Source organism: Oncorhynchus clarkii, chromosome 22 (assembly GCF_045791955.1).
Source record: "Oncorhynchus clarkii lewisi isolate Uvic-CL-2024 chromosome 22, UVic_Ocla_1.0, whole genome shotgun sequence".
Lineage (NCBI taxonomy): Eukaryota > Metazoa > Chordata > Actinopteri > Salmoniformes > Salmonidae > Oncorhynchus > Oncorhynchus clarkii.
Window position 1 is genome coordinate 10,161,174 of NC_092168.1, and position 12,662 is coordinate 10,173,835.

Sequence of the window (12,662 nt, forward strand, 5' to 3'; positions counted from 1 at the left end):
ATGGGCCCCGGTCAAAAGTAGTGCACCAAATAGGGAATAGGGTGCCATTTAGGAGGCAGACTATGTATTGGGTGAGCATGGGGGCTGGAGAGAGAGAGAGAGACTCTCACCTGGTAGTTCATGATGGCTCGCAGGCACATGATGCAGACGTGAACGTCGTCCTTCTTACAGACCAGCCGGGAGTTCTTCAGAGTTCTCCGGCTCGGCAACGTGTTGCAACTGAAACGTACGGACACAGGAGAGTTTTCACAGTATGCACCATTAGTCTGAATTGATACAAACAAAGAAGCAGCGCTTGGTGAACAGGAAAACATGTCATCTGTGAACTGTAGAAATTAAACTCGTTAGAAGGACACAAAGAGTTGTGTAATCTACTGCCTTACTCAAGAGGCCAAAGTGGAATTGAACTGTCTCCGCACAAAGATATCACTTGCAGCTAGTACAACGGCAGCAAGTCATTTGCATGCATGGCGGCGAACAGGACGGCTTTGTGGAGATAAAACAGCAAAGAGGGGAGCCTTTCCCGCTGACGCCTTTCTCACAATGAAAGGAGAGTGGGTGTGTTTGTTCAAGTGTGTGTGCGTGTGCTACTGAACACGGCCCAGTACAGCCCAGATCAGCTATGTCCAGCCAGGGACATAAAGACGTGATATTTTCAGCGCTGTCACAAGGCTCTAACTACTAGCAATGGTTCTGGGAAAAGGTTCCTTGAGGCTACCGATGCACACAAACACTGACTCATGTTTGCACCGATGCCTTAGGGCCAAGTCGTCAGTCACGGTATTGGCAGAGTGTGTTGTCTAAACAATCTAGCAAACCACAGTAGATGATAGGTCTTCATGGTCAGGCACGTCTCACTGGTTACATCAATGTGAGCTATTCAGCAAGCAGTTATGACGTCAGCGTGTAGTAAATGTAAAATAGCTATAACAGTAAGTGTGTGTATGCGTGACTTTGTCTGTGTGTGTGTGTTTATTTGTGCTCTTTGTTCTATTTAGTTGCATGTGACAGAACAAAAAACAAGTGTCCTCGCGTAAATGAGCTCGCTTCGCGAGACAGAATTGGACCGCTGCCTCACCCAGCAGGCGACGGCGGTGTTCTTCAAGAACTAACCTCTTGTATTCTTTCCCCTCATTACACAAAACTATCTCCAGCCCTCAGCCTGCGACCAGGCAGCGGGGACAATAGGTAGAGTAACACATCTGAGGGGGAAAAGGATCTATATCCTGAATGGCACCCTACTCCCTACATAGTGCACTACTTTCTTCTTCTTCTTTTTACCAGGGCTCTGGTCAAACGTAGTGCACCACATTGGGAATAGGGTGCCATTCGGGATGCCACCAGTGACTTGGAGAGCACATTGTTTCTTAATCATACAGATGGAATGATGTGTGATGACTTGACTATGAGCAAAAGGAGACAGTCATTCACCCCGCTGCAATGTCGGCCCGGTAGGCTTGCGTTGACAGGCCTGGTGGTGGCGTACCAACTTCCACCCAATGAAAGTTCGCCAAAAGGCTTCCAGCTATGCTTTCGTGGACGTTATTTCAACACTACAGCTACCTAGTCTAAGGCCGAGTCCCGAACGGCTGCCTACTCCTTGTACAGTGTACTCCTTTTGACCGGGGCCAAATAGTACACTACACAGGGAACAGGGTTCCATTTGGGATTTACGCTAAGTCACATCTCACTACAGTACAACACCACGTTGACAGACACAACTATAGACTACAGTAGGCTAGCCTGAATAAGGAGCTCTGGAAAAAAAAAAAAACAGAAGACATACCATCGTCCTTGAGAACACTTTGGGCATTTTAAAGAGCTTGGCGTCCTTCCAAGTGTGCAGTGAGGTTTTCAGAGGAATACATAGAATTCTTAATATGACATCAGAAAAGTGACAACAATGATTGACTTGGAGGGGGTGAAACTGTTACAACAAGGCTAAGTTTCTGTATGTGGGAAAAATGAATAAATACTAACATTGCTAATGTTAATTAACCTTGACTTGTCAGTCTGTGTAAGGAGGAAACTAAAGAATGTACAGAAGGGTTTGGTTTACAGCCAGTTACTAATTGAACAACTAGCAATATACAGAAGGGGCCAGAAACAATGCCAGTACAAACAGCCATTTGCTCTAAATGGGAACAGAAATCTAATTTCTACAGTAAGCACAATAGAGTGAGTAGCAGCAGAACAAATAGGCCTAACTTCCCCTCGCTCCCCTTCACACACTGGGACACAGCTTGGTAATGGAAGCAGGTAGTGTGTGTGTGTGTGTGTGTGTGTGTGTGTGTGTGTGTGTGTGTGTGTGTGTGTGTGTGTGTGTGTGTGTGTGTGTGAGAGAGAGTGTGTGTGTGTGTCAGGGTTTCTGTTAGCTGGTAAATACCGGCTTTTGGCCAATATTATTTTTAACAAGGCCGATAAAATAAACTACATTTGCTGTCCAAATTGTTGTGAGAAAAAAATAATTCCATTGTAAAATAGTGTTTTTTATTCATTGATGGAAATACCAGTGGATGTGCTCCAACGTCAAAGGCAAATATACTTCATAGGCTAATAAATCCTCAAGCAGCTGGGACATTAGAGTTGGATGTGTTTCTAGTCTTACTCACGCAAAAGACTGGAGGTCCCTCACAAGGAACTTCAGCTCAGTGAACCCTGCCTGACTGGGCAACATTGGTGAAGATTGTGTTGATTATCTCTGTCTCCAGTGCGCCCGCCCGAGAGGTGTCTCTTTCACCAAAACAGAACGAAGACAGCCCCATGATCTCGCCTTCTTAAGGACAAAGTAATGAGGCTGATGTGAGTCAAGCTGCTCCAAGGTGTTGACTTCCCAACAAGCAGTGGCTGTCTTTGAGCAGGCCAAGGTCCACCGCAAACGCAAGTGAATTAGAGGCAAATTATTGTGTTCGTCAGGCCCAGTCCTAGCAGTTCTGCTGCCGCACTAGGCCAGATCAACATATGCCGCCCGTGTCATGTATAGTATAAAGATTTGGAATGGATTGATAGACTAGAGTAGAGTAATCATGCGCAATTGGTGCATTTCAGTTGAACTTATTCAGTTGCGCTTGGAAACGGACAAATCGTCAGCGACTTTTCACATTACAATGTTGCAATCACTAGTAGGAAACAGAGTTGTCAATAGGCCCCGTATATCACCCGACACGAGTCTCGACACCACGACAGTTCAAAGTACAATAAACATAACATTTATTAACATCATCCAGTAGAACTGTAAAAAGAGTGAGGTATAATTTGAGCTTTGGAAACAAGTGCTTTTGTAAATGTATGGCGCGGGCCCTTGTTTCACAGGAGCATTGTAAACTAAGCTCTCTCAATGAACCAGCCTGAACTCATTTGGTTTATTAATATCACATTTGATTGTCCAACATGATCATTTCTTAATTTTGTGCCTGCCTAGAGTGTACGCTTTCCACTTCTGTGTTGCTGAATCGCGGTGGGAATGGGGAGTGGGCCGGGCCGGTCATGGCTAGAAGGGATCCAGCTTGGTCAAAAGTACACGGAACAAAAATATAAACATAACATGTTGGTTGCATTTTTTATGAGTTGAAATAAAATACCTCCGAAATTGTCGATACACACAAAAAGTGTATTTCTCTCAAATGTTTTGCACAAATTTGTTTACATCCTTATTAGTGAGCATTTCTCCTTTGCCAAGATAATCCATCCACCTAACAGGTGTGGCATATCAAGAAGCTGATTAAACAGCATGACCATTCCACAGGTGCACCTTGTGCTGGGGGAAAACAAAAGGCCACTTTAAAATGTGCAGTTTGTCACACAACACAATGCCACAGATGTCTCAAGTTTTGAGGGAGCATGCAATTGGCATGCTGACAGCACGAATGTCCACCAGAGCTGTTGCGTAGAACATAATGTCCCAGTTCTTCCATGCCCTGCATACTCAACAGACATGTCACCCATTGAGCTTATTTGGGATGCTCAGGATTGACATGTACGACAGCGTGTTCCATTTCCCGCCAATATCCGGCAATGTTGCACAGCCATTGAAGAGGAGTGAAACAACATCCCACAGGCCACAATAAACAGCCTGATCAACTCTATCTGAAGGAGATGTGTCATGCTGCATGAGGCAAAATTGTGCTCACACCAGATACTGACTTGTTTCTGATCCACGCCATACATTAGGGCCTAATGAATATATTTCAATAAATCTGAGGAAAATCTTTGAAATTGTTGCATGTTGCGTTTATAATTTTGTTCAGTATCGATTTTTCTTTTTGCTAACCCTAACCCTTTTCCTAACCTACTTTTCCTAACCTGCTATGCTAATTCTCCTAACCTGCTGCTAAATTAAATCAGAGAGGCCTTGATTGTATTTGAAAACAGCTGTGTTCTGTTATTCATTAATTACACATTTTATACAAATAGCCTATAGGACAGGTCATTGGCAAATTACATTATACAAATATTATATTTTGAAGTCGTGTTCGGAGACTAGTTCTTCTCGGCTCATGTTGGTATTTATTTTTATTATGATATTCATTCATGATTTATAGAAGGGATGAAGACGCAACGTCGCAATGCTATGCTTTTCAATAAAACCGGTAATTTTGGTTTAAGAGCGTCATTCTATTTTATTACAACTTTACAGGCTAATTCCTATTCCGTTAAGATGAATGACAATCTAAAGGTGATGAATGACAATCTAAAGGTGATTATGAGCACCGTGGGTGGACGCCATAATGCGTTACGACGCCCGGTACATTTCTCAAATATTCGGTAAATTCAAATCTTGCCAGTCACGGTTGTCCGGTGCCAAATTTTCCTCACGGAAACCCCGGGGTGTGTGTGTGTGTGTGTGAGAGTGGCAGGTAGGTCGGTAGGTAGGGGAGCCAGGGGGGGTTGAGGTGGGGGGGGGGGGGTGCTGCGGGCATCTACATCTATCAGACAGCACCATGAGCGACTCCTCAAGTAGACCTGCCTGCTGCTGCTGAAGAGTGGAGCACAGAGCAGGAGACTAGAGGACGAAGGCCAGGACAGAACACCAGTCAACATCACAGCTGTCACCTTCATACAGCTCACATTCACATACAGCACATTGTTTTTTCCCCCTCACATCAATCTACACACAATACACCATAATGACAAAGCCAAAACAGGTTTTTTGATTTTTTTTTTTTTTTCTTGCAAATTAATCAAATAAAATGAACAGAAATATGACATTTACATAAGTATTCAGACCATTTAATCAGTACTTTGGCAGCGATTACAGCCTAGAGTCTTCTTGGGTATGACGCTACAAGCTTGACACACCTGTATTTGGGGAGTTTCTCCCGTTCTTCAATGCAAATTCTCTCAAACTCTGTCAGGTTGGATGGGAAGCATCGATGCACAGCAATTTTCAGGTCTCTCCAGAGATGTTTCATCAGGTTCAAGTCCGGGCTCTGGCTGGTTCACTCAAGGATATTCAGAGACTTGTCACGAAGCCACTCCTGCGTTGTCTTAGCTGTGTTTAAGGTTGTTGTCCTGTTGGAAGGTGAACCTTCACCCCAGTCTGAGGTCCTGAGAGCTCTGGAGCAGGTTTTAATCAAGGATCTCTCTGTACTTTGCTCCATTCATCTTTCCCTGGATCCTGACTAGTCTCCCAGTCCCTGCTGCTAAAAAACATCCCCTACAGCATGATGCTGCCACCACCATGCTTCACCGTAGGGATGGTGCCTGGTTTCCTCCGGATGTGACGCTTGGCATTCAGGCCAAAGAGTTCAATCTTGGTGTCATCAGACGAGATAAACTTGTTTATCATGTTCTCAGTCCTTTAGGTACCTCTTGGGAAACTCCAAGCAGGCTGTCGTGTGCCTTTTACTGAGGAGTGGTTTCCGTCTGGCCACTCTACCGTAAAGGCCTGATTGGTGGAGTGCTGCAGAGATGGTTGTCCTTCTGGAAGGTTCTCCCATCTCCACAGAGGAACTCTGGAGCTCTGTCAGAGTGACCATTGGGTCCTTGGTCACCTCTCTGACCAAGGCCTTTGCTCATTTTGGCCGGGCGGCCAGCTCTAGGAAGAGTCTTTGTGGTTCCAAACTTCTTCCATTTAAGAATGATGGAGGCCACTGTGTTCTTGGGGACCTTCAATGCTGCAGAAATGTGTTGGTACCCTTCCCCAGATTTGTGCCTTGACACAACCTTGTCTCTGAGCTCTATGGATAATTCCTTCGACCTCATGTTTTTTTTTATTTTCTGACACGCACTGTCAACAGTGGGACCTTATATAGACAGGTGTGTGCCTTTCCAAATCATGTCCAATCAATTGACTTTATTGCAGGTGGACTCCAATCAAGTTGTAGAAACATCTCAAGGATGATCAATGGAAACAGGATGCACCTGAGCTCAATTTCAAGTCTCATAGCAAAGGGTCTGAATTCTTATGTAAATAAGGTATCTGCTAAAATGTCTAGAAACACGTTTTCACTGTCATTATGGGATATTGTGTTTAGATTGACGAGGAAAAAACATTATTTAATACATTTTAGTATGAGGCTGTAACGTAACAAAATGTGGAAAAAGTGGAAGGGGTCTGAATACTTTCTGAATGCACTGTATGGTGCCACTTAAATGGCACCCTAGTGCACTACTACAGAAGTAGTGCACTATATAGGTAATAGGGTGCCATTTGGGACGCAGCTATAGCCTCAGTCTCCTATAGGATCTTCCATTTGATCTAAACTCGGACAGACAGGAGTATTAACACTGTAGCCCCACAGCCCCTTGTACATACGTGCCAGCACACTGGATGCATCCCAAATGGCACCATATTACCTATCAAAGTTTTGCACCATACAGGGAACAGGGTGTCATTTGGGACACACCCACTAGCCTACCAGAAGAAGCTCATGAGTTGTGAGTTGAGATTCATTGAAAATTAATGTAGCTTAATCCACCATATGTGAATTAGAATAGTGTTGGGATCAGCGGAGGCTGGTGGGGGGAACTACATGGGCTCATTGTAACGACTGGAATGGAATAAATAGAATGAATGTTTGATACCGTTCCATCGACTCCATTCCAGCCATTACAATGAGCCCGTCCTCCTATAGCTCCTCCCACCAGCCGCCTCTGGTTGGGATTGAGAAGACATGTGCAACATGGTGCGAATGGTTTCCTTTGTGCAACGTTACCACAGTCAGACAGAAGGATTAGCCGTCTATGTGAGAAGTCAATGGGAATAACACCCTGGCACATCATTGAAACAACAGCAGGGATTAACACGCACAGTCAGAAATAGGCAGAATTGGATGAACCTGGTTTAATAACATAAGCAGGGGGACAATTTCAACGTTGGCCAAATTATAAAAAAATGTGTATCATTCATATCATATTCATCACAGAACATATCATATTTTTAAAATCCCTGTGGAAAAGATATTGTTAGAAAATGGGGATTTCCGGCTTGTTCAGTAGCTATGAAAACCCCAGTGTCAGCAATGTGCGGTAGAGATATCATAATCCATAACATTTCATGTGATGTCTGAAAAGGTCGTTTGTTGTGGTCATGAGGCCCGGAAGGCTTTAAATGGCTTAAGACACGTTTCAGTCTGGCACGGATTTGCAGGATAGAGGACGGGGTGGGGTTGTTTTCCATGGATACGTTCCAAATGGCACCCTATTCCCTATGTAGTGAACCTTTTTTTGACCAAGGCCCATAGGGAATCCCATATTGCTCTGGGCAAAAGCACTATCTAAGGAATAGGGTGCCATTTGGAACGTATCCATGGAAAACAAACCCACCCCGTCCTCTATCCTGCCAATCCGTGCCAGACTGAAAGGTGGTTTAAGCCTTTCAAAGCCTTCAGGGCCTCATGACCACAACAAACGACCTTTTCAGACATCACATGAAATGTGCGCGCCTTCAGAAACGTCAAATACAACCATGTGACGGCCCTCCCACTCCGTCTGCCTGAATTCTCTCTCTTTGCTCTTGTTTTCCTTAATAGGATGTCGGTGGGCGGAGGCGGGAGGGTCGTCAGCGAAATGGGACACACCTGGGCTCGGGTGTGTCCCGGGATAAATACACCTCTTCCCCATTCATTGAGGAGACTCTCTCCATGCAGACACACTGATAGCTTTTTGGTTGTGGCATTTTTTGTGGTTGTTTTGTTTGTTTGCTTTGGCACCTTTCAACACCCCTCATGATCACATTTATGCACGCAACCACTCACTTACACTACTGATTACCGACAACACACACCATTGTTAATTGTATTTATGTTACTTCAGTTAATAAATATATTTCTGTTATTCCTTATCTCCACATTGTCTCCCTTTTTGTTACGGACTTCGCGCCGGTTCGTGACAACCACGTGAACGAACCCAGAGCATCAAATTAGGGAACTATAACAATCCAGACTAAGTGAACCCCATTCTGGACTTCTCAAACCATTCCTTGTAGATACCACACACATATCCAGTTTTAAATACAGAACTCTGACTACGTTATCATTGTGGCGTAGCCTTATAGTAGCTTCTAGCCTGTAATGTATGGTTAGAGTCCGGCAACTTTCCCAAAACCCCCAGCTTTTGCCAGAAATCAAGGTTGGAGGACTCCGAATGTCATGCTTATTCCCTCTTGATTCTAGGAAACGTCAAACTGGGATACCTGGAAAATCTGGGGGTTCTTTTTTTTATTTTTATGTTATCCACATTTTTTTCAAGCCTAGGTACAGTATTGAGGCGTGTGGTTTACCGTAGCGTGGAGTGTCGCCCGGCGCGGGAGATGCTGTTCCCGCTGACGGGGGACGGGAAGTTACTCCCCCCGTGCAGGTCCTCTATGGATCTGCTCCAGGGCTTGTCCACCGACTTCTCCAGGTTGTTCTCTGCGCTGTCGCCATCAAACCTGGAGAGGAGGAACACGCAGGATAGGAGACTTAAGAGATCGTAATACATCACTGTACTCTCTGATCACAGTCCGACGAAGCCCGTGTCCCAAATGCCAACTTATTCACGTTTAAGTGTACTAGTCTTGACCAGGGCCCATACGTAGTAAAAGTAGTGCACTACATAGGGTATCGAGTGCCATTTGGGACACAAGCCTAGTCTGTTTAGCGCACTATCAGTAGGTAGAAGGGTATACAAATTCTGCGTAAGTGCAACATTATGGAGATGCTCTTATTTCAGATTTCAGCAGGGCAATAATTCCCAAATAGACTATTTTCTAATGGTAAGGCAGGGGGCTAACTTGTACCAAGCGAATCAAGGTCAACACTCATTGATGGGGTAACCATTTGATACTCGTTGGACAGACTAGTAACATAGGGTCCGAACGTACATTTCAAATGTAACTGAATCTACAAGCCAAACAGAGCAAAATCGCTGCGTCCCAAATGTCACCACTATTCCCCTACGTAGTGCACTACTTTTTGACCGGGGCCCATAGGGTGTCCCATAGGGCTCTGGTCAAAAGAGGTGCGCTATGTAGTGAATGGGATGCAGCCAGTGGTCCCGGGAGCCGTTCGGTCACCACATTCGACCAGTGACTCGGGTGTTTCTGAGAACGAGGCAGCAGTAGCAGCATTGGTCGAGGAAATGCATCACTGATTAGGCAGAAAAGGGCCATTGTGCTCATTGTCTGGGCCTGCGCGAGACGAGGTCCATCTATAGGGTGAACAGAGCGAAGGGGGACTTACGTGACAGCGTACTGCGCAAAAGAAAGATACTCCACCAACACATCCAGGCCTTTGTTTTCGTCGTTGAGGAATTCTCTCACCCACCTAGAAGGAGAAATAACAGCCGGTGTTAGTCCAAGAACAACACTCGGCTCACACAAACAGTACGTGGGCCCACAGTGTGAGACACACGACAAACATCACACACGCAGAACTGTCTGGGATTCAGCCATATTATCGTTGAGATACACGTCAAGTGCTAAGGGTCTGACACGTGATCTAGCTAGAATAAAAAGCTTGAAATAAGTCCTGGGAGGAGGAGGGGGGGGAGAAAGAGAGAGATTTTAGATTTCCCCCACATTTCTCTCACTCTCTTCCCATCAGTCACTGGGAGGAATAGCGATGAGCCGGTTGGGGGACTTCAAAGCCTTGGTGGTACCGTGGAATACGGCAACACGCACACATATATAAAGACACATAGGCAGCTCCCCTCTCTTCTCCTCTCTGCCAGGGAAGGCCTTGACAATGATCAAAAGACCATTTCTACCTTTCTAACCGCCACCAGTGTAAAAGTGGGCCACCTATTCAGCATGCTGTGGAGCTTTCATCTGCACTCGACAGCGACGGAAAACAGAGCCGTCTTTTTGAGAGACAATACAGCATGTTTGACTAAAGACAGTCTCTCTCTCTCTCTCTCTCTCTCTCTCTCTCTCTCTCTCTCTCTCTCTCTCTCTCTCTCTCTCTCTCTCTCTCTCTCTCTCTCTCTCTCTCTCTCTCTCTCTCATTTATGAGCAAAGGACTCACTCACTCACACTCTTTCTAACACTCTTTCTTTATTAGCGACTCCACCAGCATCGTGTCTATTTACGGGGCCAATTACTTTAACGGGCTGTGATTGCGCGGTGATTGCACCGAGCGTGACACACAGCCAGGCCTTTAGAAGTACTGTGACGATCACTAACAAGGGACGTGCTCGTCTGAGAGCAGGGTCCCATTCATTAGGCACTGAAGGGACGAAAAACGGATTGAAACACGGAGGGCTTTAAGCGGAACTGCGCCCTAATGAACTGGGCCCCTCAGTCTGACTATGGCGTGGCTGCATTCTGACTTGTGTTGCTAATAAAAAAGGGATCCTTTAAAGGGCATGGGGCCCCCATTAATAGTAATGTACTGTAAAGGGAATAGGGTGCCATTTGGGATGCGTCGAAGGTGTGGAGGGGTGTGACCTGACTTTAAACAGGCACGCACGGTAGTCACGAGTCGTGACCACAACAGCAACAGTTTGATTCAGAATATGACAATGTAACTTGTCAACAATTGAACGAGGTGAAAACAATTGAAAGGCTGTGTTGTACTCAGTGCTTACTGAGAAAAACTCTATCTCCACTATCAGTAGACGCAAGACGTGTCTTCTCTGAAAAGGACTGATTGTTATGTAGCCTACTGGTCATCACACTGATTTCTTCTGGTTTCTGCCCCCCCCTTCTTTATAACCGCCGCCCTCCCTCCCACTCCCTCAGTCTCTCTCTGGGAAAAGATAATGCTTCATTATCTCATCTAGATTAGGTCGATTATTAATGTAATCTAGCTTAGCGACATAAGGTCACTAAAACAAGGCACGAGATAATCCACGTAAACAATGCCCCCCCTCCTGGCTTTGTTTTGGGAGACAGACTTCCTCCAACGTGACTCGGCTTTGTGGTTCAGTGTGTATGTGAGTGAGTGAGTGAGTGAGTGAGTGAGTGAGTGAGTGAGTGAGTTGGTGTTGTTGGGACCCTGAGATCCTGTAACCGTTGTTGTGTTATAGTGCCTGACTAGCTGGAGTCTGTGTGTTGATGGTACAGAACTGTGGCTGTCTGGTCCCCTTTCTGCAACAGAGTCCCAAATGTCACCCTTTTCTCTATGTAGTGCCCTACTTTTGACCAGGACCCAGGTATGGAATAGGGTGCCCTTTGGGACACAGGCCCGTGTCTTCCTGTCCCTCACAACTGTCTGCCAGTGTTGCCTACCGTGTCACCGGTGACCTTGCCCCGTCCCATCAGCCCCGCTGCATCCTGCTGTCCCTTATCTTGCCTCATCCTGACTATAGCTCCCAGCATGCACCCCGGCTTCATTACTCCCTGGGACCACAGCTGACCTGGCATGCTTCCCAAATGGCATTCCCTTTATAGCGCACACCATTTCAACAGGCCCTCAGGGAATAGAGTGCCATTTGGGACGCAGACAACACTTTCACATCCACACACACATATCAATTGCCACCCACCCTATGTGATTTGTCCTTAACGAAATTTCCAGTTCTCTCAGGACTTGGGTGGACTCCTGCACTCTCCGTCGGAATTTCTGGGGGCAAAGAAAGGGAATTATTATTAACGTTTCATCCCTCTGGTCGGGCGGGTTATAAATCCTAAATCAGACAACAGACACCACCGCTGCCATTCCCGAAAGGGAAATGTCCTGAAGAGAATGTGTGTGTTTCCTTGTCTTGAATAGGGCTGCACAAATCTGGGAACTTCCAATACATTCCCTGGTTCTCCAGAAAAGAGTTCCTCTTTATGGGACAATAGAATCTTCTGCGCATTCCAAATGGCACTCTATTCCCTATGTAGTACACTTGTTTTTTTTAATGGGCCCTGGTCAAAAGTAGGCACTATATAGGCAATAAGGTGCCATTTGGGACGCGGATATATTCAACTCATTAAATTGGTCCTGGCTTGTATTTGAGCTGCCGTGCCCTTTGCACACACCGACCGTAGATCCATTCTTGTCCTGTGTGCTGTTACCGTGGTTTTACCGCCGGGAGAAAACGCTCAGGGGACTGAAGTGTATGACCTGACCTGCATGTGAATATACTCTCTCCCTCTCTCTCGCTCTCTCTCCCCCTCTCTCTCCCTCTCTCTCTCTCCAAACAAAAGCCCTGCGGCCTGTTGCGCCACAACTGTGAGGAGGAGGAGGAATAGAAAAGGCACAAGCGTGAGCGACGGGGCTCGCTAGCAGGCATTCATAATCAACGGCCAGAAG

General features: G+C 45.9%; 1 protein-coding gene across 8 annotated transcripts in view; it reads right to left on the reverse strand.

Annotated features, from left to right (window-relative positions):
* Nucleotides 1-12,662, reverse strand: part of LOC139380328 (formin-like protein 2) — a 94,404-nt gene that overhangs the window by 25,011 nt on the left and 56,731 nt on the right. For all 8 annotated transcript variants that reach the window (XM_071122938.1, XM_071122934.1, XM_071122939.1 and 5 more), the window contains exons 4-7: nt 11,908-11,984; nt 9,663-9,746; nt 8,723-8,872; nt 111-219 (exon numbers count right to left, since the gene is read on the reverse strand). In XM_071122938.1, the coding sequence (XP_070979039.1) occupies nt 111-219; nt 8,723-8,872; nt 9,663-9,746; nt 11,908-11,984 (420 nt within the window). The remainder of the gene's footprint in view (nt 1-110; nt 220-8,722; nt 8,873-9,662; nt 9,747-11,907; nt 11,985-12,662) is intronic.